Here is a 26,223-nt window from a genome sequence, read left to right as displayed (position 1 = left end):
TGCATTTGGTTTATATTTTCCCCAGAATGTAGGTTGTCCGCCACTTCTGGGTAGTCCATGCCTTTGTTTTTGTTTTATTTTAATGTTTGAGTGTTTGTTTTTATTTATGTTCTGAAAATTATAACCAGCATATGCAGTTTAATGAGGAGTTAATTTAAAAGAAGCTAATTCTAAAAGAAGTTAATTTAAGAGGCATTTTAGGTCCCACATTTACCCTTCCAACAGATTACAGGGAAGGCTCTGGAGTCAGACTCCAGAGTTTAAATCCTAGCCCCTGCTCTTACTAGCTGGGTGACTGGGGCAAATGATCTAACCTGTGCCTTAGTTTTCTTGGTTCTAAAATGAAACTGACTCACAGGGTTGATAGGGACTGAATGAATGAATACACGTTAAGTGCCAAAACAGTGGCCAACCCATTGTAAAAAGTTATATAAGTGTTAACGGTTATTACCATGGACAAATAATACTTCATAATTAAGGACCCTTGTGGCTTAACACATAGAGAGTCTATGTAGCCTACTCATGGGTTTTCCTACCTCTCCCTCGGCCTCTAACTGCCTTTAACTATAATGAATAGCAGGGTGAGGTGTCTAGCTAAACTTTACCTCCAGTGACCCTCACCAGTACCTCTAAAATCAGACCCTTTCTAAAAGTCTGGGGCCAAGGTAGAGGGGCTCTCAGTGCCAGAGGACACCCCTGGGACCAGGCCAGGCTAAACCAGTTTCCAAGTATGACTGACCACACCAACTGCCAAGTTCATATGCTGGGCTCCTTGAGTGTATGTCCCCACTCCCTACAATAATCCTGAAGAAACAAGAGCCCAGTTTCATAGTAAGGATCTTTCCCAGGAATTCCGAAAACATGGAAAACACTCAAACATTTTAAAGGAGCATTTTTGTCAGCTCTGCAACCTCTGTGAGCTAAGCTTTCAAAGAAACACCTTAGGCCAAAGGGACATGAGCGAGGGTTTGGGACAGAGGACTCATTACAGGTCTTACGTGGTTGTCTGTGTTTGTCAAAAGTCCTAAAACTATATACACTGGGAGGGTGATTTTACTATTTGCAAATTATACCTTAAGTCTCCCTTAAATTAGAAATGAAAAAAGCTTTAGCATTGTAAACAGAGGGAATTATTCTTCTCAAATGGTAGATTAAAAAAAATAATACAGTGTGCTAGAGAGAATTTTCTCCTTGCAGCAGGTTAGTTCTAAAAGGTAAGAAAGAGAAGCCGTTCTTCAGGACACATGCCTTGTGATATCCTGCAGAATCTTCTCAGACTTAAAATTCCCTTCTCGTTTCTAGCCATCCAACCCTGGCTTTGTTGGTTATAGCCAGACAATGGTCTGAGTTTTCAGAGACTTTTAATGGGAACTGACTCTTCCTGCATTAAAAATAAATGCAATTTATTTCTGCATCTACTCCCAAATGTCCGGGTCTTTAAAAGAATGACATTGTGTCTAAAACTTGGGGAGAATTTACAGCCCGTCACCAACCACCTGAATAACAAGCTTCAGTACTCCAGCCATCCCTGCTGAGTGTCGCAGTGCATGATTTTCATTCAGGAGATGAGTATGAGTTTGCACGGTTTTCTTTCAGGCCAATACAGAAAAGCCTGCCTTGAACAAGTCAGAGCAGGCTGGGAGAAATGCTCTTCTCTCTGACATCAACAAAGGGAAGAAACTAAAGAAGACAGTCACCAATGACAGAAGTGCACCGATATTGGACAGTAAGTGAAAAAAGTTATTTTCCATGGAGATAAATGGTTTATGGCCTAACAATCCACCCTACGCTTTTTTTTTTTTTTTTTCAGTCCACAACAGCTGCAAAGCTAGCAGAATAAGGGACTGTCTCACTCGTTGTAGGCCAAGGCTTCGGCTTGGGTTCCCTTTAATGCTGCAGGAAACCAGTATAATAATTCTTTGTCTAAGTCACACACAGCAGCGATTCTCTAAATTGTTGCAACACTTTCTGGAGATTAACCCTTTGCTCCTTGCACCACAAATCAAAAGGCAGCATGAAATAGGGAAAAAGCCCTAGACTTGGAATCAGAGGATGTGGGTTCAAGTCCTGGCACATCCATCATTTACCATCTCAAAGCCTATTGTCCTCATTTGTTAAATGGAGATAATACTATTCTACTGTCCCCAAAAGCTCATTGTTAGTTTCAAATGCTTGTAAAGTGTTTTGTTGTCTGCAAAGTGAAATTCAAGTGTAAGACATGATTATTAGGAGCTTGGAGAAAGAGGAAATGAGATCATGACTTCACTTATCTACCCATCGTAAGGGTGAGATACTCCCCGGAACAAGGCAGGGCGTGTATTAACAAACAATTACCCACCACACAGGGTTACTCATGAACACTGGCAACAGAATGAAAAGTTATACACGACTAGAATCTACTGGCAGTAACGAGGCCTCGAGACCATCTCCTCACATCCCTAGATGTTCCCACTGCCAGCCAGATGTCCCCAGAACTCGTCCTGGACCACAGGTCCCATTTGGACTCAATAGGGAATAGATAAGTGAATAATAATGTTAGATTATAGCCAAGTGCGGGATAAGGGGGGGGGCTTAGGAGGACTTTCTAGGAAAAGTGCCTAATAAGAGAAGGATCAGAGTTAGATGAGAACATTGGTGTGGGGGTAGCTGGAAAAGAGGAAGACCGAGACGAAGGCCTTTGAATGTTGTTCTGTTAGCAGGCAATGTGGTGCGAATGGGAACACACCGCACCTCAAAAAGGAACTATGGGGTCTTTGACTCTTGATACAGTTTTACCTTTAGATCAAAACTGATGTGGTTAATGTGTAATCACTGTCTTAGTCCTCCTGATCCATGTCACCAGACTCTCCCAAGGGGAACCCAGCACAGCCACTTACCTAAGTGGAGCCTTGGTCCAACAACTCCCAAGTCATGATGCCCGGTGTGGGGCCAGGGGAGCTCCACCAGTAGCCAGCCTCTGAGGCAGAGCCTGGTGGTTTTCTCCACCATGAGTGGGAGCCCAGGCTCCGGGGAGGTGGGTGTGAGTTCCCCAGAGGGTAAAGGAGACTGGACAGTCTGGGGCCCAGTCCTGAATCCACTAGTGGAAACTCATGCTCTTCAAGATCCTCTTCTCCCAGTAAATGGGAACAAATATTATTTCTTCTCTCTTCCAGCTACTCACTTTTCTTGGTGGACACAAAATGCAACCCAATGCATGCCCTTGTTATCCATTCATTTAATTGGACACCAAGACCATCGTCACAAGCTCTTTGCCACTGACAAAGTCCATCTGTGGTTTTGTATTTGTTCACAGGTGAAACCTCCCTGGGCTCATTATGAAAATGTCGACCATGGTTGTGCATGACATAACACTTAAAGCCAGCCTCGCCCTGCAGTTTGGTGCCTAAGCGACCAGTGCCAGTTAGCTGTCTTTAACTGCTTTAGCTTCTCTACTGACAGATCCACTCGTGGATGCTGTCTGATAGTGCATGGTTTGCTCTGAGTGTTCAGTACCATTTAAAGGTGTCCTATGGAAATGCAACATTCCAAAATGTGTCGTTCATTAATGAATGATTACTGACAATAACTGAAATCAGTAAAAATTCCAAATGTCTTCTATCGGCAGGGCTCCCATAAGGATCTCAAAAACTCTGTGCCTAGAAAAGATGCGGAGCTAACAAAGGCATGATAAATCTAACCCAGAAAAAAGAAAACACAAATGAACAAAATTAGAACTCAAGAAGCAGATAAACTAAGAGATTCAAAGCAGATTTTTAAAAATCAAGGATGCTATAATGAAGTTATATGCAAAATAATTTTCAAATCTTAAATTCATTTTCTAAGAAAAGCATAAATTTACCAGTATTCCCTTATGAAGCCTCAGTGAGCAAGGAACAAGTTGTAACCTTTATTGTATTACTTCCCCTCCTAAAACTTTAGAGATGGATGATTTTATCAGTGAATTATTTCAGATTCTAAGAAACAGCTAATTCAAAAGCTGTATGAATTCCCGAACACAGGAGGAGACCGACAACTGCCCGATAGGTGCAAAGAGACTGGCAGAACCCTGTTATCACAGTGTGACAACGGCAGCGTCTGAGCAGAAAGCAAGCTCATATAGCAGCACGTCAGGGGGCCTGTGGCGGTGTCTGGAGGCTTTTTCAGTTGTCATAGGTGGTGAGCTGGGCGTTCCCACTGACATCCAGTCGGTAGAGGTCAGGGGTGCTGTCAACATTCTACAGAGAACAGGACAGCCACCCACTAAAACAATCTACCTGACCCAAATACCAGTTTCTTATTCCAAGAAACCCTACTATAGATGAACCACTTATGCTCGCACATGAGAGGGTACTATCTAAAAAATAAAATCAAGAAATCTAATTCAATATGTATATTAAAAAAAAACTCACCAAAACCAGAGTTTATCTCATTTTTAACGTTAGAAAGTCTATAAATTCATAGCAAATAAGAAAAACAATATACCTTAAAAATAGTAGAGGCAGTCTCATTAAAATCAAAATGTTTTCCTTTAGCAACAGTAATAATTTATATTATTATAGAAGTTACAACTTATATAAAACAGAAATAAGACACACAACTATTTAAAAAGAGGAGGAAAAACCTTTATTATTTGAAAATATATGTCTACTAGAAAATCCAAGATAATTTTTTTTGTAAATTTTAAGTTAAAAAAGATAGCAAAGTATTTTATTAGATAGCAAATGAAATTTCCTGGTGCCACTAATAATAACCAATACCAAAATTTAGTAGAAAAAACATTCCTTTCACAATTTTAGAAAACAAAAATATGTTCAAAGTAACCCTAACAAAAGGCCTGTGCAACCCATACCAAGCAAATCACAGAGCTCTACTTAGTAAATCAGAAGACATGGAAAATAAGCCGTGTTCCCAGAAGGCCTGAATATCATAAAGTGTCAGGTCTCCTGGATTAACCCGTAGATCTCATGTAACGCCCATTGGAGCCTCAACACAGGCTTCCCAGCAGCAGAACTTTGAACAGCACTTAACCTCAGAAAGCGCACACACATGAGACAGGTTTTTAAAGCAGGCATAATCATGGCTCTCATACAGATATAAAACAAACATATATCAAAGATCTTATTTTGCTCGGTAATTAATGAGAAATGATGTTATCAGTATGATGTTTCCAGTTCCAAAGAGAACTCAAAGCACCACACGTATGCAGGCAGGTAAGTGCTGGAGGGAATGTACACATAGGCACTAAATGGGCCCATGTCCGTTGCATTCCACTGAACACAGCCAATTCGCATTTCTGTGGACAAAGACTATTTGTATTATTATCATTTTTCTAAAATTTACAGAGTGGTAAAATAGCTCAAGGCAATGGGAAATAATACAGAAAGCTAGAATTAGTCATCTTTTTCTTTCTTCTTCCTTTCTTTGCCCATTGCAAAAGCTTTCACGATATTTTGGAAATAAATGCCAACTAAAACAAAATCTTTGCACTGTCTCAAATTGCAAAGGATTTTTTAAATGGGAAAGCCTACCATTGGGCTTAATGATATTAAAAAGTTAAAATCAACCTAAAAGACCCACAAATAAGTAGATGGTTAAATAAATGACAATACATTCATGTTCTAAAACACTATGCAGTTCTTTAAACTTATGTTTTTAAAGAATATTTAGCCCTGGCTGGTGTAGCTCAGTGGATTGAGCATGGGCCTGCGAACGGAAGTATCGTGGTTCGATTCCCAGTCAGGGCACATGCCTGGGTTGCAGGCCAGTTCCCAGCAGGGGCCAGTTCCCAGCAGGGGAGGCACAGGAGGCAACCATACATTGATATTTCTCTCTGTCTCTCTCTCTCTCCTTCCCTTCCCTTCTAAAGATAAATAAAATTAAAAAAAAAAAGAATATTTAATGCATGGGAAATACTAATAATAAAGTGTTAAGTGAAAAAAAGCAGGCTAAAAACTATCCAGTGAATTTTAGTCTTAATTTTAAGAAAAAAAATATGAAAATGAAAAGATACTGGCAGGGAAAAAATATACTAAAACAGTGGCTATTTCCAAGGAGCAAAATTATGAGATATTTTGTTTTTTTAATTGTTACTATTTTCTTTCTTCTCACCATTTACCACATCTTCTTCTCCCTTGAGACGTTCTTTGAAGATCCTTACATTTAGCAAACTGGTATTAACTCATATGGCAGGCAGCCAAGTGGGGGGTATGGCAGCAAGTCACCACCTGTCATCGCTTCTTCCACCACTGGCCAAGGACTGCCCCAGAGAGGAAAGAGTCCCCTCCTTCCCTGGTTAGGGCGGGTGAATCCTTACTCTCCTACCTGGTACTGAAATTCCAGCTGTCTACCATGGGTCCTGGTTTTGTCATTATTCTTCCCTTGGGCTAGAACTGGTGAAGTACTCTTGCAGAGTTCTCAAACCTGTGTAAAGACTGTTTTCTTCCTCTGCAGAACCTAAAGGAGCTGGTGGCGGTGGCGGTGGTGGCTTTGGTGGAGGTGGCGGATTTGGCGGAGGAGGTAGCAGTGGAGGTGGAAGTGGTGGTGGCGGTGGTGGTGGCAGCTTTGGAGGAGGTGGACCACCCGGCTTGGGAGGACTGTTCCAGGCTGGAATGCCGAAGCTGAGATCCACAGCCAACAGGGACAATGGTAAGGAGGTCTCAGTTACGGAAGGCCAGGGTTCAGTGGTTCAGAGGCTTGGCCTCCCCTCTTAAACACTGTGCTCTTTAAAATTTTTTAGAATGCTCGAAATGGTTAACATTTTTATAAGAGAGATTCTATTTAGCATCTTTTAAAAGTTAAATCAGTTATCTGACAGCTCCATTGGGCTGTTATGTATTTGTCCACTGTCCTTGGGGTAACTTGTACTTTTTTGTACTTTTCTAACGGGTAAGCTAGAGTGGGAAGAAAAGAAAGGAACAAATGGAACTTGCCACCCCTGGAAACTCTGCCTGGTGACCTGGCAAATTCAGCTTTCTTGGTGAGGTAGCCTGACCCAGCTGTCGAATGTAGTACACACTTGTGAGCCACTTTTCACACACTGTGGAGCATGTCATAGAAAATATCCATGAATAGAAATTCCTATCTCACTAAATCTAAAAAGGTGTTTTGCATGACACATTCAGCGTTTCAGGGCCTGTGATTCTAAGTCTTCTCTGCAGGGAGCCCAGGAAATGCGTCCCACAGGACAGCCTGTGAGCCTGACGGCAGAGGGGGAGTCAGACCCGGTCCTGCCTAAATGAAAACCTGACGGGGGGTGTGAGGTGCTCTCGGACCACCACAGAAGCTCATGAAATTGTACTATGGAACTTTCTTTTTTCCATGGTCATCGTTAGAAGAATTTTATTTCTAATTCTGTGATCTTTTAAGATGTTCACTGGGAAAAGTAAGAAATTCTCCCATCGATGTGAAGATAAAGGCACTGAATCCTCAGGGTTAGCCGACTATTTTAGCATTGGATGGTCAAAATCTAGAAAGAGACTCAATAATATGAGAGATTCTATCTCGCTAGACCTGCATTTCAATTTTAATTAATTTATTTAAAACCCACCCAAGGGATTTGAGGTAGCTGACAAATGCATACATTTAGTACTTTACCAAAAGGTGAAGAAATCAAGGCAAAAGACAACTGGAAGTAAAATAGTAAAGTGAAGATGGAATTCAAATTGGTGCATAAAATGGTATACCAGAAGTATATGTGTTCATAGTATACTACCCACGTAATAGATCCTATCCATGTGATGTAGTAACCACAGTTCTAATCTGAACTTGGAAAATACAACTTATTACAAGTTGGGATCATAGAAATATACCACACAGCCTAGGACAATATATCTTTTTCCTAGTACTCAAGTCAAAAAAAAATTCTGGAGTTCACGTTACTCCAATGTATAAATCTATCCAAATGTCTGTCGTTGTGTCTTGGATAAAATCTGAACTCCTCCAGCCTGCAAGGCACTTTATGAGCAGGCCCCGCAGGTGGCCACTGAGTGATGGCCACCCAGGCTCCGTTGCCAGGATTCCTGTGCTCACTGTGCCCCAGGCACACAGGCCTCGGAGTTTGGGTTTTCCTCTGAAGCTCATTCCACGTCAGGGCCTTTGCACCTGCTAGTCTGTTGCCTAGAGTGTGGTTGTTCACTTCTTTGTGGATTAACCCATCCACTGGCATTGACTCTTTCAATTAAATTTTGACAGGTTTTCTTTTTTTCTGTTTCTTAGTCCCTTCTTGTTGCAATCATTACTCTCCCATTATATTTTTGCACCTTCTCTTGAGAATTTCTCTTTGAAGAGACTAGGTAATCCCTCCTATATGAAGATTTATGCTGGGACAACTAATCTCTTTACCTTAAATGGCTGTTATTTTTTTAGGCCTAAGAGGTACCAGGGCAAGGGATGGTAATCAATTCCTCTTCCTCAGGAAGACCACACAAGACCTGATTTACATAAATAGTAGTTACCTGTATTTATAGAATCTAAGAAAGGACTTGCAGTAGCTGCAAAGATACTCTACTTGCCTGGTTTCTTTTAAGATTCCTAATTTTTTTAACTGAATTTTTCCCTCTGTTCTTCAGACTCTGGAGGAAGCCGACCCCCGATTTTGCCACCAGGAGGAAGAGCCACATCTGCCAAACCTTTCTCACCCCCGGGGGGCGCGGGGAGGTTCCCCGTGCCTTCTCCGGGCCAGAGAAGCGGACCCCCAGAGCCCCAGAGGAACCGAATGCCTCCCCCGAGGCCTGACGTGGGCTCAAAGCCTGATGGCATGCCCCCACCAGTACCTAATACGCCGAGACCCATTCAGTCAAGTCTGCACAACCGGGGGTCCCCACCAGTGCCTGGAGCCCCTAGGCAGCCTGGCCCCGGGCCGACTCCTCCCCCTTTCCCTGGAAACCGAGGTGCTGCTTTTGGAGGAGGCTCTGTCCGTCAGAGCCCCTCAGCCTCATCCTCCAACAGGCCTCCCCTGCCGCCCACCCCGGGCAGGGCCTTGGATGACAAGCCCCCTCCACCTCCTCCCCCGATGGGCAATAGGCCTTCCATCCACAGGGAAGCCGTCCCACCTCCGCCGCCCCAGAACAGCAAGCCCCCGGTGCCTTCCACTCCGCGGCCTTCCTCCTTGTCACAGGCCCCACCTCCGCCACCACCCCCCAGCAGGCCTGGCCCTCCCCACCTGCCTCCGGGTTCCAGTGGCAGTGATGAAATCCCAAGACTCCCACAGCGGAATTTGTCCCTCTCTTCGTCTGCACCTCCATTACCTTCACCTGGACGTTCCGGCCCTCTTCCTCCTCCGCCCAGTGAGAGACCCCCTCCTCCAGTGAGAGACCCACCGGGCAGATCAGGTATGGCAAGACATGGGCTGGGTTGTGTCCCTGAAACCCAGCCTGCCCACATGCCCAGAGTCTAGCAGGAAGCCCAAGTGACCCCTCAAACTGCTGTCATCTGTTACGTGACACCTGCCACTGCGTGACTTCATCCTGACCTCATGTGCAACGCTGAGGAAGTGGGACTGACATTTCCGTGTGTGTTTCAGAGATGAGGGGACTGAGTAACGGATAAAGTTCAATGATCACAAACTAGTTAATAGAGAAGAAGCTAGAATTTTCACCATCCATCTCACCATTTTACAACCCTGCCCTACTAAAGTGATTTCAGACGTCTTAACCCGGGGAACTAAATTCCCATCTCCTGTAGGAGGGCCCCATTATTTCAACAAGAAGGGCAGTTATTTCAGAGCTAATGAGCTTCTCCAGCACTTCTCTCTTTACCTGTCAAGACTTCAGGCTACTCCCCTGCTTATTAAAGACAATGTTAGCACTCGCTTTGCTGTTTGTTGACATCTCTGACACACAGACCCCTCGGAGAGTCAGGTAAAGGTGTAGGCCTTTGCTTCACAGCTTCACAGAAATGCTCGTACGTCTAAACTGGAACTGTGCGTGCTGTTTCCTGCCCCGAAGGCCCTGCTGAGGCACAGCGGTGACCCCTGCCCAGGGTTGACAAACCCAAATGAGGGAATAATTACTTTCAAAATATGAAATGAAATGTGCAGATTCCCTGGGGTTTGTACTGTATTAAGTATTGATGGAGTCAGAGAAACTAAACTACTTTTAAATTTTAACCTTATGCATACAAGATGTTTGGAAATGGGGTATTTTTTTCTGCCGACAAAGTTAATTGACCTTTGACCCTGTGACCTCAGGAACCTAATAAACAGCATTCTTTAAACCAATAGTCCTCAAACTTGACCCCATACTGGAATCACTGGGGTGCTTTAAGAACCACTATGGGCCCTTCCCCAGGGTTTCTGGTTTTGTTGCTCTGGGCTTTTGATGGGACATCGGGATAGTGGGATTGTAATATCCCTGTGACTGCAATGTGCAGAAACGTTTCAGAAGCACTCCCTCAGTCTGTACTGCCATGGAGAGTGGGGCACAAATACAGAAAGTCACTGGTCCCTTCAGTCCAGGCACTAGACCTGTGCCATCTCATCAAGTGTTCGTCAGTGAGTTAGCAAGAACGAGCAGTCAGGTGAATGAGACGCAGTGTTTTCTTTGTATACACAACCTATGGGTCTTTCCCCAGAGTGGCTGTGGGGCTGTTCGCATGGCTCTACCAAGTAGGCGAGTCAATAGATTAATAAATCTGCCTCAGAATCAGGTAGGCGGTGATGTAATTACAACTTTTATTGTTCCTTTTCATTATATGTTGTAACTGTTATAGAATAAGAAAGTACAGAAAAGTAGGAAGAAAACAAATATCATCTATAATCCTGCCACCACAACCATCCAGAAATGATCATTGATAACATTTTTGTATATTCTTTCAGGCTTTTTAAAATGTGTGTGTGTGTGTGTGTGTGTGTGTGTGTGTGTATAAACATGAATATATATACATGAATATATATATACATGTATATATATATACATGATTACAAAATTAGTATAAACTACAAATATTGGTTGGCAATTTGCTTTCTACTTAACAATATGTTGTTAACATTTTCTGATATGACACAACCTGACTTTTAGTGACTGCATGATATTAACTCCTCCAAAATACCTTGGTTCCTTAATTCTTCACTTGGTCATATAAGACATCTCCAGATTTTTGCTGTTGCGGATAATGCAGGAATACATTCTTATAGTCAAATATTTATGCACATTTCTATGTATTTCCTCCAGGTGAATGCCTAGAAATAGGATTTCTAGGTAATGATTATGCACAGTAAACCATGGGTTTATAGGTACTGCCAAATTGGCCTCTAGAAAATTCCTACCAATTTACATCCCCACAAGGAACGTATGACAGGTCATCTAGGGCCACCTGGATTTTGAGAGATGGCTCGGCTTCATTGTTGGGAGAATGGGCTCTCGAATTTGACAGATTTGTAGTCAAACCCTGGTTCTCCCTCTTATTAGCTTCCTGACTTGGTCTTTTTAATTTTCCAACACCTCCGGAGCTTCTCCTGTCTCCACACCTCTTAGAGCTGTTGGAAAAATCAAATGAGATGAGGGTGTGTAGTGATTGTCTTATTTCCCAACATCAATGACCACTTTTATTATTAGGCTGCCAGTGGGAAATAGAAATGTGTTCTATTATACTTGCCCAGGTTCGGAGCAGGGGGCTGGAAGGTTGGAGAAGAAGGACATGAACAGTCACTTCAAGACAGAAAGATCAAGTCGACCAACTTCTGTAGTACCAGGCCCAATAACAGTGGAAGTCTAATTGACATTGGATGACAGTTATGTGGTGGGAGTACCAGTGAGAGACACTCCTCTCCATAATAAATCTACTCTCACTGACTGGGACTCCAGCGGTGACAAGCAGGACAGTAAGTAAACCCTACCAAGTGAGGCACTGAAGACACCGTGAGAGACCACCCAGGGCAAGGCATGCTTCCTGCCTTCTCCAAGTGTCTGAGCCAAGATGTCCAGACCCGGCGATCTGTGATGGGCAAGTCATTCCTTTTAAGGTCCTCTGGTTGGATTCTGATCTGCAGTTCACAAGAGATTATATTTATAGCAATTCAAGACATTGTGTTACATAAAATGTCGGCCTCTGGCAAGTGGAGTATGCCACTGAAGATCAGGAAGAATTACTAAAGCCATTTTGGTTTCACATGAAAAAATGCTGAAGTTCTTTTTCTTCCTTTCTTTTTTTAAATTCACTCATGACCCAAATAACCTTTGCATTTGGAGAATGGGAAAAGCAAGATAGGTTCCTGTGTATTTTTTTAAAGAATTTACTTTGAATTATTTTCTAGGAATTAAAAAATTTCTGATTATACCATATTATTGCATTTTTTAAAGAAGTGGTTTCAAATGCTTATGTAGCCCTTTTTGTTTGCCTGTGACCAAGTATTCCTGGCAGTAGTGCAGTGGGAAAGGTGACTGTTCGGTGCTCTTTGTAGGCAGGAAGCTCAGGGTCAGGATCCTGCACCGCATTTATAACCGTGCACCTTGATGAGCTGTTGTCACTCCCTGTGTTGGTCTGCCTCCCAGAAGAGGAAGAACCAAAAAGGAACTTCTGCTGTTCTCAGGATGACTAACACTGAGTTTTCTGATCCCACTTCTGCCTGGAAACAGATTGTGTGCTTCACAGAAATATGTCTGCAGAACTAGCAATAATGCTGTGAATTTAAAGAACTTAATTCTTCTGAAGATCTAAAATAATTTAATAACTATGTACTTGTAAAAATTCTTCTACGAGACATTTAATAAGTATGTCACAGTAATTAGTCTGACAGCTGTTCAAAAGGATATGAAAATGGGTTTTAAGTATGTATATAGGTTGTCAGTATAAACAGATTATCACCTGTTCTCAGTTTAACTATAACATCTTCAATCTCAATACTAACTCAAAGCCAACACAGCCATTCAGCTCCAGTATGCACCCGTTTCACATCTGTGTATACATATGAGCATTTCTGAGTTTGCATGTGTCTGCTCCTTTCTTGTCTGAATCTCCTAGGAAGTCTCCACGATTTCTCCACCTTCTCCAGTAGAAGGGCATGTATCCACCAGGCACTCAATAATTGCATGTTGGCGATGGCCATGGTAAGGCATTGCCCTTCATTGTTGTCTTTTCTTTTACTCCAGGCCCTCTCCCACCGCCTCCTCCAATAAACAGAAATGGCAGCACGTCTCGGGCCCTGCCTGCCACCCCACAGTTGCCGTCCAGAGGAGGTGTAGACAGTCCGAGGGGTGGGCCTCGGCCTCCCCTTCCTCCTGACCGGCCCGGTGCTGGGGCCCCTCCTCCACCTCCACCATCAACATCAATTAGAAACGGCTTCCAAGACTCTTCATGTGAAGGTGAGGTGTGGTTCCACCTCCTTGGAGACACACAGGCTACCGAGCAGCAGTTGAATGAGAGATTTGTTTGCATTTGTTAGTGTGTTTACATTTCTTCTTTGCAAGACCCTCATTGTTATCACGCTGCTCTGCTCTGACTGTCTAACCCAGTGATTTTTTAACCTTTTTCATATCATGGCACATATCAACTAATTACTAAAATTCTGCAGCACACCAAAACATATACTTTGGGCCGATCTGATAAAAAATTAGGTTTCATTTGATTCATTCATACTGGATGGCTATTGTTGTGTTATTTTTTATTTGACAACCTAAGGGGAAAGAGCCCTGATTAAATAGTCAGATATTGTATGTTTTAAAAAGTCTTGCAGCACACCAGTTGAAAATCACTGATAGAACCATTCTAGGGCTCATCATGATTTCAAATTAAAAATAGTAATGCCCCCTTCTCCACTTTTCAAAAAGGCAGATTTTGTTTCTCTGTTCCTTGTTCGAGTCTCATTTTGGTTAACTTTCTAGGGATGCCAGAATTCTAAAAAGAAACATTTTTATAGCTTACTGTATTACCTATCTTTCTAAACAGTTTGCTGTAGGTAAGAGGCACAATGGCCTGCAGATGTTAAGCAGCTTGCCTCTGCCCCTGTATCGGAGGGCCCCAGGGATTCCTTCCACCAGTGGGAGGAATGACTAAGAAAGGTGTCCCAAGCCGTAGCCCCCAGCTCCTGAGAGGGACTGGCAGGGTCCTAGTCACTCTAATCAAAATCACTTGGATCTGGCTTTGGTTTGATTGGAAGACCAGTACGTGTTATTGACATGTAATCTCAGTGACACATCTGGTACTTCCCACTTTCTTCTAAACCTCTAGACATAAAGCTGGAAGTGATCTCTTCTGTTCTATTTCTATTTCATGATATGCCTTTCATTACATCTCTTCATAGTAGATTGTGGGTTACTGAAGATACTGTTTGTCTCTTCCTCAGATGAGTGGGAAAGCAGATTCTACTTCCATCCAATTTCTGATTTGCCACCTCCAGAGCCATATGTGCCAACAACCAAAACATATCCCAGTAAATTGGCGAGAAATGAAAGCCGGAGTGAGTATTTCTGCAAGGGCTTTTGGCGGGTTCCCACTTGAATAGCCTGGGCTCTATTCAACTGAGGGGTGCACAGGAAACCCAGGTATCTTGCCTGGACGAGACTTCAGAGAAGTCACTTCTGGATTTGAAGCTGTCTAAATTCTGGTAAACTCCCCTTCTGCAGTCAGTGAAGAAAGCGGAGGGAACCAGAATGCATATGAGAAAAGATCATTTTAATGTGTCATTACAAGCCGAAAATACTTTCGGGTTGCTAGTAGATTAAATTTTATCATTTTGCTTGTTTAAAGAATCTTCCCCCATTTTGATCTTCCTGAGATGGCCCAAATAAAACCATCTTCTTTCTATGCCTACTAATTTTGAGACTGGCAAATGTCTTATTTAATCATAACAAAAACTGACTGTAACAGCCTTGATCTTTTAAATATATTATAATGATAGCTTTATACAGTATCACACATTTTCAGTGAACCCATAATTTCTCCACAACATATTTTCATTTTATCACATTCTTGTCTAGTTTTTATCCATTGAATTCTGATTAATTTATATGGTTATAATTATAGAGTACAGTTTTTGGTGGTGATGTTTATATAACATTGCTTAGTAAACAGCTCCCAATTTTATCATGTGGTTTCCGTCAAGTCAGCATTTAATAACTTAGTTCACCATTATTGGACACTTAAGTTGTTTCTGTTTGATTTTTTTTCCCTAATGAATGTAATGCTACCATAAGAAGTGAATCACTTTTCCACTATTGGAAAAGAATGTGAACAAGAAGAGGAAATGGAAAAACTAATATTTTATAGCAATAAATGTATAGGCCTGAGAAAGAATTATCATGAAATATACATACATCACTGATAACTTGTAAGACCCTTAGCTTCAGAGACAAACCCCCAAAGCAGAAACGTGTGGGGAAAGGTTGAGCCTGTCAAACAACTGTCCCTGTGTCCCTCGCCTTGCCCTCACCCCCCAGGCAGAGCTCCATACAGGTCCTTGGAGCCTACTGACTTCCTTGGTACAAAGTTCTTAATTCTCAGTTTATTCCCAGCCTCAGAGCAGATTAGTGTCAGCTGAACTTGAGGCTGGTCAGAAGCAAAGTTACGGACTTCAGGGAGACTCAGTAGGTGGCAGAAAGAGGAGATGGGGACACAGAGCTGTGCTATGTGTTACATGATGGGGACAGGTTACTAAGGACAGGTCAAGCTGTGCTTTGTGCCTCTGCTGAAGATTTCAGAGAATTTGAAAATATTTTAGGAAAATTTCCATGAACAAATGACAGAAGTAAAGGGAATATTACTGAGAAGTAAAGGGAAGTTTAGCCCTGGCTGGTGTGGCTCAGTGGATTGAGTGCTGGCCTATGAACTGAAAGGTCACTGGTTCGATGCCCAGTCAGGGCACATGCCTGGGTTACAAGCCAGGGAACCGCTGCGGGGGAGGTAACCAGTCGATATATGTGTGGCACATCAATATTTCTCTCCCTCTCTTTCTCCTGCCCTTCCCCTTTTCTCTAAAAATAAAAATAAATTATTAGGATTTTTTTAAAGTTTAATTTTGGGAAAACCTCATTTATGTGGAATAATGTGTTCCTAGATGATGCCTAATAAAAGAGGAATAACAACAGTGAAAGTTATCATAGAGGAGGTGGTGGTGGACTACACACGGGACACATACTTCTGCGTCTGTGTGTGTGTTTATGTCATAAGAGGGGCCTCTAGCTGATGGGAGTACAGCCTGTTTTTCTTCCCTTTAAGGACTCTCAGTGTGTTTTCCTGATTTCTACTGTAAATATTATATATATGTATGTGTATGCAGGGGTGGGCAAAAGTGGGTTTATACTTCCTTGTATGGAAAATGATGTGCAGGTTACGATGATTACAATAGCTTTACTGAGTCAGGAGAGAGCCACATGGTGAGATGCCCTTTCTTTTGCCCACCCCTGTATGTGTGTGTGTGTGTATGTATGTGTGTATATGCACATATACACACATATACACGTGTCAGTACCAGAACCGTACTCCCCAGCCCCTCTAGAGTTTTAATTTAATGGCTGAGCACACTCCCTCCCCCGTCCGCCTGTCTGTAAGACTGTGAAGTCCACGGGCTGGAACTGTGTCCTGCTCACTGTTGCATCTTCCTTGAGTGTCACAGAGCCTGAGACACGGTAGACACTTAAAACTATTTCTTGAACTGGTGAATTAATTTTCACTGCCCCAAAAAACTTTTTGCAGATTTACTTTAAAGTTCTAGCAATATGTATTTTAATATTTTATATTGATAATGGATGATCTCTCTAAAAAATACATATAGTGTGAACAAACAGTTTTATCCACTCCTGTCGCTGCCCTGGCCTCCAGGCCCACAGCCCGGCAGGCACGCAGGCACCCGGAGCAGTGCCGCCTAGTGAAACCTGTGCACAGGCCGGCCCTTGTCGTGCTAACCGTTTGTGGTGTGGCAGCTGCCGCTCCAAGCCCCATGACAGGTGGCTGGTTTATATCCAGATGAGTCTTTCCTCAGATGCCTGCCCAAGGAAAGACTTAGTTGGATGGTAAGAGGAACCGGCAAGGTAATGCCAGTGTTTTTCTCTGCCCCGTCTCCTTGCTCAGAGATTTGGTTCTATCTTGGAAATCCCTAAGTGGCTACTAGGGTTGCTGTCAAGGTGCCTGCTGAGGAATGTGTTGGGGACAGCCTACCCAGGTCTCAGAGCAGTGGCCACAGCAGACACACTCAGTTGACATGTGCCCCTGGTAGACATGCTTAAGCACCTGAGCACCTGTCCCTCTGCTGAACAATGGTGAGATCATCAGAAAAGTGTGTGTGGGACAGATGAATTTCAAAAACTGGGAATAGATTTTAAACCTGAATAGCTCACAAATAAGTATAGTTTTTGAAAGAACGCTATCAACAAAATGAAAAAGCAAGCCCTGAAATGTGATAAAATATTTGTAAATCCTATAGCTGATAAAGAACTAATATGCAGAATATATTAAAAATTGCTATAGTTCAACAACAACAAAAAAACAAACATTTTTAAATGGGTTGAATACTTGAATAGACATTTCTCTGAAGATCTACAAATGATCCATAAGCACATGAAAAGATCTTCCAATATCACTAATCATAGGGAAATACAAATAAAACTGCAACAAAAGGCCCCTTCATACTCATTAGGATGGCAACTGTAACAAACACATTGGTTAGAAATCAGAAGATGCCTAAATGCCCAGAAAAGGGGATTCAATGACTAAACCATAATATGCCTATATAATAAAAAGCAGTGTGTCATTAATAATTATATGTGTAAAGAGTACTGACTTTGAAAGATGTTCAGAATGACTATATATGATCCAATTTTTGGAAGACAAAAAGAAATTGTATATATAGAGAAAATACACAAATGATGTTTTTTAATTATCTCAGGGTGGTGCAGGCTTGGTGAGTTTTTTGTTTTGTTTTCACTCATCTATTTTTTTCTAAACCTGTAATAAAGACATACCATGTTTGTGATGCAAAGAAAAACAACTTTTTAACTTTCCTAACTTGATGCAAGTAGTCAGTAGGGAGAGGCGGATCACCCACGAGTAATATTCGTTCAGACCCTTCCTTGCTTCGCCTTCTCATCCTCATGGGCCGGTCATAGGGTGTAGGGTTGTGTGTACCTTTGCGAACAGCTCTGAGTTTCTACAGTGAGAACACAAGCTTCCTAAGCAAATTTATCTTTTGTCTGTTTTTTCACCAAGGTGGATCCAACCGAAGAGAAAGGGGTGCCCCACCTCTGCCGCCCCCCATGAGGTGATTCTTGCCAGCTCTTCTCCACCCGAGCCCCAGAGCGACATCTGTCGTTGCTATCAAGACTTGCACACCCTCCTCCCCTGTCCCTTTCATATAAGGAGCAGGGAAGACAGGAGCGTGACACAGGAATATATGTGTGAGGGGCGGGAATCCGATAAGCAAATGCACCTAGATCTTTATTCTGTGTATATTCTCAGAGCTATTGCTTGCTTCAGCTACAGCCCAACAGTGTGTACTGCTTAGGAGTCGACTGGCTTTTATGGCAAGTAGGCAGAGATGAATCATGTCCCAGGTTTCAGCCAACCAAGTTCAAATTCAAACATTCACCATAAATGTGCTACAGATAATATTCAAGTCCCTGAGAGCTGCTTGCTTCTTGCCATTTTGCATGCTTGGCCTCCTGTCTGTTTCCGTGAACCACAGGCCACCTAAGCAAGTTGCCGAGCAAGGGCTCACATGAAGTTTTTGTGGTTAGAGATCATAGTTTTTGGCAGTCTGAAGGAGACTCTAGGACAGAGCTGTTTAATAGAAATATAATGTGAGCCACATATACAATTTAAATATCTAGTAGCCACATTAAAAAAAGAAAAAGAAATAGGTGAAATTAATTTTAATATATTTTATCCAAAATACCACCTGGCCTGCAATAAAAATAATAATTATTAATGAAGTATTTTGCATTATTTTTTATTTGGTACTAAGTTTCAAAATCTGGTTTTGTGCCTTGCACGTAAAGCACGTCTTTATTTGGACTCCTCACATTTCAAGGGCTCAGTGGCCACGTGCAGCCGGTGGCTGCCATATTGGACAGTGCAGGTCTAGAAGACAGAGAATAGTGCAAAACCTCTTGTTTAAAAAGCAAAAAGTGAAAGATGAGCTTTAGCAATTCAAGAAGTAACTAAGAGTAAAGTTAGGACTTGACACCTTGTCTGGCAGGCAGTTTGACCTTAGATTTTGCCTCTTATTCTCTCTCTTCCCTTAATACCTGTATAAGAGTGTTGTTTCCGAGTACCAAGGTCAGAAATTGCTCTAACAGCATTTACAGTCACATGGAATAAAGCCATTGGAAAGGAACGGAGAGCCCACTGGGGCTTCCAGGCTCAGAACCAGCTGCCTGGCGCTCACCTGTCAGCCGCACTTCTGCCTTGCGCATTTGAGGGGGCCTCCCAGCTTGCTCCTTGGGGTGGGGTGGTGCACTAGCAGAGGGGAAAGTCAGGGAAAGGTAGCAAATCAGAAACACAGAAAAAGAAGCCAGATTTGGGTTGATGGGCAAAACTGTAAAAATCTAAATCTGTTGTGTGTGGGGTTGAGAGAGATTGTTACTGGAATCGAAGGGAATTTGAAACTGTCTGGGAGAAGGAGTCATTTGCCTTGAATCTATGCAAACAAAACTCCCATATGGACCACAGGGAAGAGCCAGCCTTGCCTTTTTTGGTATGATTTTGTTTACAGACTTCACCAGGACCTTTAAATATAACTATGGAATTGGAAAAAAATATTTCCATTTAGACATTGTATATGGTTGATTATGTTTGAAATGACCATTACTTATTTTTTAAACCACATGGCCACGTATGTATGTGTGTACCTACATAAACTTTGGGTCATGGTTTCAGGGTGTTGTTCATGTATTACTGGGAGATGCTAAGGAGAAACCAATCCAAAGAAAATTTTGAAAGAAGCATTCCTATTTATAGAATAAATAATTGTTTCATTTATATAAAAGCAAAGAACTTAAAGTTCTAGTAAATGGGATGTCTAATAAATTATGATATTACCCATTGAATATATTGTATTTTTATACCTTGTCTTGCCAAAGTCCTGGGCTTAGCACATTACATATCTCGGGTTCCCCCCCTCCTCTACCATTCGTTTGTCTTTCAGGAACTTGGGGTCCTTTACCCAAAGAATCAAGAAATATAAAGGTATAACAACCTTGGCAAAGTATTTTTTTAAAAAGTTCATGTTACTTTAGTAACATAGCGGCATCACTGTAGTATTGGATGCTTTAATCAGATATCATTCTTTCATCAACGGCTGATTAAAACTCCTGTGAGAAAGCCTAATGACCCACCTCATAAAAGGAGCCTTGCTGGCAAATGTGGCAAAGAAAAGTCTCAGCTGAAGAAAGCAGGTCAGAGTTTTGTAAGGGGGAGCAAAAATGGCCGCTTTCCTCACACACCTAACTCTGTAGGTGTCACCCTAAAGTCTGAAATGGGGCCCCGACTTACAGTTGCTGTTCACCCAGGATGGAGATGTTTTAGAATGTGTTTTTTAAGTGAATGTTTCATTAATACACTTATACTCTTGCTCTGAAAGTTAGAAACCTAATTGCATCCAAAACTTTAGATAAGTTCTATGCTAATATTTTTAACTATGGTAAATCACAAAAATGAATAATTTTCTTCCCTGAAATCAGAGCTTATGTGTGTTTTTACCTATAAAACTTCCAGGTAAATGTATTCAAGATGCAATACAGTATTTTAACATTCACATATCATTTTATATGGAAATGTATTACAGTATTAAAATTCAGTGTTCGGTATTTATTTCACTATGCATTTTATTTAGTAAAAGCTGGGGAAAATGTTTAATCCAATGGTGCCTTACTTTGTGATTTAAAAGAAGTCAACCTTTTATGTCTAAGTAGCAGATTATTTGCATATTTGTAAAACCTGTTAAGCCTTTATATTTTAACTTGTAATACAGATTTTGTTATCTGAGTAGCAAAAATGGGATGATTATTAAAGTGCCCCAAGATTTTTGGCATGAAATTAATTTTTCCCTGTTTATAGTCAGGGACTGTAAAGGAAGAAAAAATGTTTTTCATACCACTGCACTATGTAAACATGCACATTTTTGTATCTGTTTTATCAGGATAGTTTAAATGGTGAGAGAGAGTCTACTCGAGACATCTGCCTCTTTGTAAGTTAGCCAGACAATAAATAAAAGCAGAACGATATGAGTGTCAACTGGTGGTTTTTAATTTCAGTATTATCTACGTAAATATGAACAGAAAAGCAAGTGTCTATTTTCTGTTTTATACTCTGGTAAAGAAAGACATTCTCAAAGAAAAGAAGAAGAAAGAAGAAGGCCTGTATAAGTAAGTAAATAGTCATTGCATCTACTTTCTAATACCTTCTTTCTTTTTCCTGAGAACCTGTCTCTTCATCAGAACCCATTGGTGGTTTATTTGAGGCAGATGCTTCTACCCTGAGGTAAAGGTGGATGGTGTAAGCAGTGGAAGATAAAATTACTAAGAATAGCATTGACATGGATAAATTCAGGGAAGGCCAGTAGGAATTGAGGAGGCCTGATCATTTTAAAAATGACCAGCTGTGTATGTGTGTGGGGCCTATGGACAAATCTCAGTACGGTATGATGGTTGACAGGTTAGGAAGACCTGGCTCCGTCTTCACTTGCAAAGTCACTTAACTTCTCGGGTCTGTTTCCTCACGCACAAAGTTCGCAGTCTCGCAGCATTACTAAGTGCAGTGGATAAGACGATGCACTCAGTCTCACTTCTGTCAGTGCTCGGGGCGGGGGGTGGGGGGGGGCAGTCACTGTTAGTATTGCCTGGAACCAAACCGACCAGATGGGAATTTGCCAGTGCACTTTCAACGGGAAGCAGTAAGAGCAGGAAAACGCTTCTGTCGGAACTACAGGAGTTCCAGACAGCAGTCACCTCACATGCTGTCTTTCCCCCCCTTACACCTCCCAGGCCTGGAAAATTAAAACCCATGTTGTTTCAGTCATCAAATAAATTATTAGAGTCAATTTGAAATCATACATACTGAGACCTGGAAAGAGCCATGTATATAGGGCAGCCTTAGAATTAATGATCCACAGTGGGACACTTTTAAAAGTGGGAGGGGTCACTAGTAATAACTGCCTTGGTGCAACTGGCATAAATCAGGGCTGTCCCGGCAAATTGGGCCATGTGGTCACTCCACACGGAGGCCAGCTAGTCCAACTCTGCGGCCTGACAGTTGGGTGACTTAAGGCCCCGAATCACATACTACTGATAGACAAGCAGTATGACTTTTCTCCACACCACACTCAGTTCTTTTCATCCCTCGCACCTTTAGCTAAAGTCTGTTCCATGTGTCTTTCACATTTGCTGGAAAGAAAAGGAGAAATGACAAGTTACGGAGTCAGAATGAGCATTGGACACACAACCCTGGACTGAATCCTGGCCCTGCCACATGCTCCCCAGAAGACTGCAGAGAAGTTATTTAAGGCCTCTGAGCTCTAGTTCTCTCAACTGCAAAATGGTTACAGAGCTTAAGTAAATACATAAAATTTTTGGCATATGTCAGGCATTCAATGAAAGTTCTGTTCTATTTCCTGATTCCCTTGTCATCAGACTAGGCCATACTCAGGAAAAATGTTTCAGTGTATTCAAAGGAGCCTGATAAAATTACAGAATTCTCAAGATTCTTAGGGAAACAAATCTGGATGTTATTAGACAATGAGCTGAAATTTAGCTTAAATCTTGAGTAGGATGGTGCCAGCCAGAACACCTGGACTATATCCACCATGGACTCCAGTGTGTTTTAGTAACGAGGGACCCCCATTTTTTTCCAGTTTGCTGTCTTTCTTATTAGTAAGTAAGTTGAAGATCACCTGTGGGAATGCTATTTCAGACAGGTAACCAGGAAAACCTTGATGCTTTAAGGAGCTGTTGTATTCCTTGTTTTACATCTATTCATTCAAATCATCAACAAACACTGATTACAATTTAAGCACTGGAAATACAAAGATACACATTTATACAATAGGGAACTACTACTCCTAGAACGAAGAGTGTATGTTTAAATTACTAGTCCTAGATCAAAGAGTGTTTGATCTAGGACTAGTAGATTTAGTCTTAGACTAGTGTTTGAAGAGGAACTCAGCCAGTAGGCACAACCCCACTCTGCTGCTGATTCTGAGTGCTCCTACCGACTGACAGGGCTCTCAGGTTGGCTGTGTGCATGAAAGGGAAAGCACCTTGGTGCTTTCCACTGAGACCTACTCTTGGAACAAAGACATGGATAGGTCCCAAATGAGGCCACGAAATAAATGAAAAATATCAAACACAGTAGCGAAAATACAAATTTATACCATCAACATTCTACCCGATTTACTTACCTAGATGGCAACCCCCATGTATTGCCTTCATCTAACCACTACTGATTATTAATCACCTACTGTGTACAACAAATTGTGCTAATGTCTTTGCAAGTATTATTGCATATGTTATTGTAAGTCTTTGTGACTTTATACATGGAGAATCAAAACCTGAATGGATTAGAAATTTGACTCGAGCCACTTGAATCGATCCACAATTCAAACTTAAGGCTGAGTAAATAAATTTGAATGGAGAGTCAAAATATTGTCAACTTATCGTTTGCTAGTTTAAAAATATACTAACATTTTGTAAAAGCAAGGACATGTTATAAAGGCCAAAACAAGGAAAAACCTAATCTTAGAATAAAACACAGTAGGCTCAATGGAGTAAATACAGCTTCATGGAAAACTCACTGTATGTACATTGTCCTTATTTTCCTCATTGAGCTGTGGACTGGCTCTAGGCCTGGACCAGCCGTTACTACCCCACCTGGGTGCGTTGCCACTTGTAAGTGATCTAATTTCTTTCAGTTCTTCTGTTCTTTACAGCTTGAGGGGTAGTCATAATACCCACCTTGAGTTTTTTCAAGAAATGCTACATACTTGCACTTCTCATGTCATCGTATCAGACACCTGCCGCCTTTTAAGTGATCGCAAAGACACCACTAAAATTCAGAGGTCACGTCACCAAACACCTGCAGACTTCTGAAAGTGCCCATCTCAGAGTCGGACTGCAGTGTGAACAGTTAATTCGCTCTCCTGTGTGTCTCCCTTCCTTATCTGTGGGATATCTCTTCCATTCATATTATACATTTTTAGTGTGTAATTCACTGTTGACTGTCCTGGAAGTTGGAAAAGGGGTTCTTTTAAATTCCAGATAATAGCATTTGCTTTTCCATAATGGCCAGAAGTAGAGTTTGTGTTCTTTGCCTCAGTCATACATCCTAGCCCTTGTTCACAGAAGAAATGGAGTTAGAAGAAAAGGACGGTCATATTTTTAAGAATCAAAATAACTGGTTTTACAGTTTTAAAGCATTTTCTCATATATTACCTCATTCTTAAACTCCTCAGCAGCCCCATGAAAGAGGAAGAAACTTGCCGCCCATGTTACAAAGGCTGGGCTCAGGCGCTGAGATGATGACGAGATGTGAAGGTCTCACAGCTGGTGGGTAAAAGGGGCCCAAACTCAACTCTCTCTGACTTTCCATCACTCTTTAAATTGCATTTTTACCCTTATTGCCTTCCTTCATTTGACAGGTATTACTGAGCACCTTCTCAAAAATGAGAAGGCCCAGGGTAAGCCCAACGGAATATACAAAGGTGAGTATGCCACATAATTCCTGTATTTCAGGGAGCTTACACTCTGGGGAAACTGGGGCAAATATACAAATAACTCTAGAAGTAGGCAGAACCTATGTGCTATTCAAAAGCTTGAAATAGTGTATTACAAGGATCCAAAACAGGTATAATTTCTGTGAAACTGATTGAGCTTTACCATCTCACACTCATGCATTTTCCTCCTTTTCCTTTTTTTGCACATGATCACATTTTATTTTAATAATCATATAAAATAAAACGGTCCCATCATTTATGAAATGCTTACTGTATAGCAGGGCCTGTGCTAGGAATTTTGTGTAGGTTTACATAAGCTACTACAAAATCTTTTTTTGCTTATAGTCTTTTTTGAAATATATTTTATTGATTATGCTATTACAGTTTGACCCACTTCTCCCCTTTATTCCTCTCCACCCTGCGCCCCCTCCCACCAGGACCCCCACCTCCTTAGTTAATGTCCATGGGTCGTACACATAAGTTCTTTGACTTCTTCATTTCCTATACTATTCTTAACCTCCCCCTGTCTATTTTGTACCTACTACTTATGTTTCTTATTCCCTGTACCTTTTCCCCCTGCCCCTCCTCCCTCTCCCTCCTGATAATCCTCTATGTGATCTTCATTTCTGTGATTCTATTCCTGTTCTAGTTGTTTGCTTGTTTTTTGTTGTTTTTTTAAGATTCTGTTGTTTATAGTTGTGAGTTTGTTGTCATTTTACTGTTCATATTTTTATCATCTTTTTTTCTTAGATAAGTCTTTTTAACATTTCATATAATAAGGGCTTTGCAATGATGAACTCCTTTAACTTGAACTTGTCTGGTCAGTATTTTATCTGTCCTTTCATTCTAAATTATAGCTTTGCTGGATAAAGTCTTGGATGTAGGTCCTTGCCTTTCATGATTTGGAATACTTCTTTCTAGCTCCTTCTTGCCTGCAAGGTTTCTTTTGAGAAATCAGCTGATAGTCTTATGGGAACTCCTTTGTAGGTAACTGTCTCCTTTTCTCTTCCTGCTTTTAAGATTCTCTCCTTATCTTTCATTTTGGATAATGTAATTATGATGTGCCTTGGTGTGTGCTTCCTTGGGTCCAACTTCTTTGGGACTCTCTGAGCTTCCTGGACTTCCTGAAAGTCTATTTCCTTTGCCGAATTGGGGAACTTTGCCTCCATTATTTTTTCAAATGTTTTCCATTTCTTGCTCTTTCTCTTCTTCTGGCACCCCTATGATTCAGATGTTGGAACATTTAAAGTTTTCCTGGAGGTTCCTAAGCCTCTCCTCATTTTTCTGAATTCTTGTTCCCTCATTCTGTTTTGGTTGAATACTTCTTCCTTCTGCTTGAAATTGTTCATTTGAGTCCTGTTTTCCTTCCCTTCAATGTTGGTTGCCTGTATATGTTCCTTTACTTCACTTTTCAGAGCCTTCACTTTTTCCTCTATTTTGCAACCATACTCAACCATTTCTGTGAGCGTCCTGATTACCAGTATTTTGAACTCTGCATCTAATGGGTTGGCTATCTCCTCATCACTTAGTTGTATTTTTGGAGCTTTGATCTGATCTTTTATTTAGGCCATATTTCTTTGTCTCAGTGCACCTGTTGTAGTTAGGGGTGGAGC

The 26,223-nt window shown here is 41.5% G+C and overlaps 1 protein-coding gene across 3 annotated transcripts in view; it reads left to right on the top strand.

Moving 5' to 3' along the window:
- Positions 1-21,128, top strand: part of WIPF1 (WAS/WASL interacting protein family member 1) — a 118,136-nt gene extending 97,008 nt beyond the window's left edge. For all 3 annotated transcript variants that reach the window (XM_053665093.1, XM_053665094.1, XM_053665092.1), the window contains exons 3-8: positions 1,597-1,726; positions 6,430-6,624; positions 8,547-9,308; positions 13,065-13,277; positions 14,258-14,371; positions 18,115-21,128. In XM_053665093.1, coding sequence (XP_053521068.1) covers positions 1,597-1,726; positions 6,430-6,624; positions 8,547-9,308; positions 13,065-13,277; positions 14,258-14,371; positions 18,115-18,170 — 1,470 coding nt within the window. In that variant the 3' untranslated portion in view covers positions 18,171-21,128. The remainder of the gene's footprint in view (positions 1-1,596; positions 1,727-6,429; positions 6,625-8,546; positions 9,309-13,064; positions 13,278-14,257; positions 14,372-18,114) is intronic.
- The last annotated feature ends 5,095 nt before the right edge of the window (positions 21,129-26,223 follow it).

This window comes from Artibeus jamaicensis, unplaced genomic scaffold (assembly GCF_021234435.1).
Source record: "Artibeus jamaicensis isolate MK-2021 breed Jamaican fruit bat unplaced genomic scaffold, CSHL_Jam_final contig_391, whole genome shotgun sequence".
In the NCBI taxonomy this organism is placed as follows: Eukaryota; Metazoa; Chordata; class Mammalia; order Chiroptera; family Phyllostomidae; genus Artibeus; species Artibeus jamaicensis.
The sequence above is the reverse complement of the archived record's forward strand: the minus strand, read 5'-3'. Positions and strand labels throughout refer to the sequence as shown.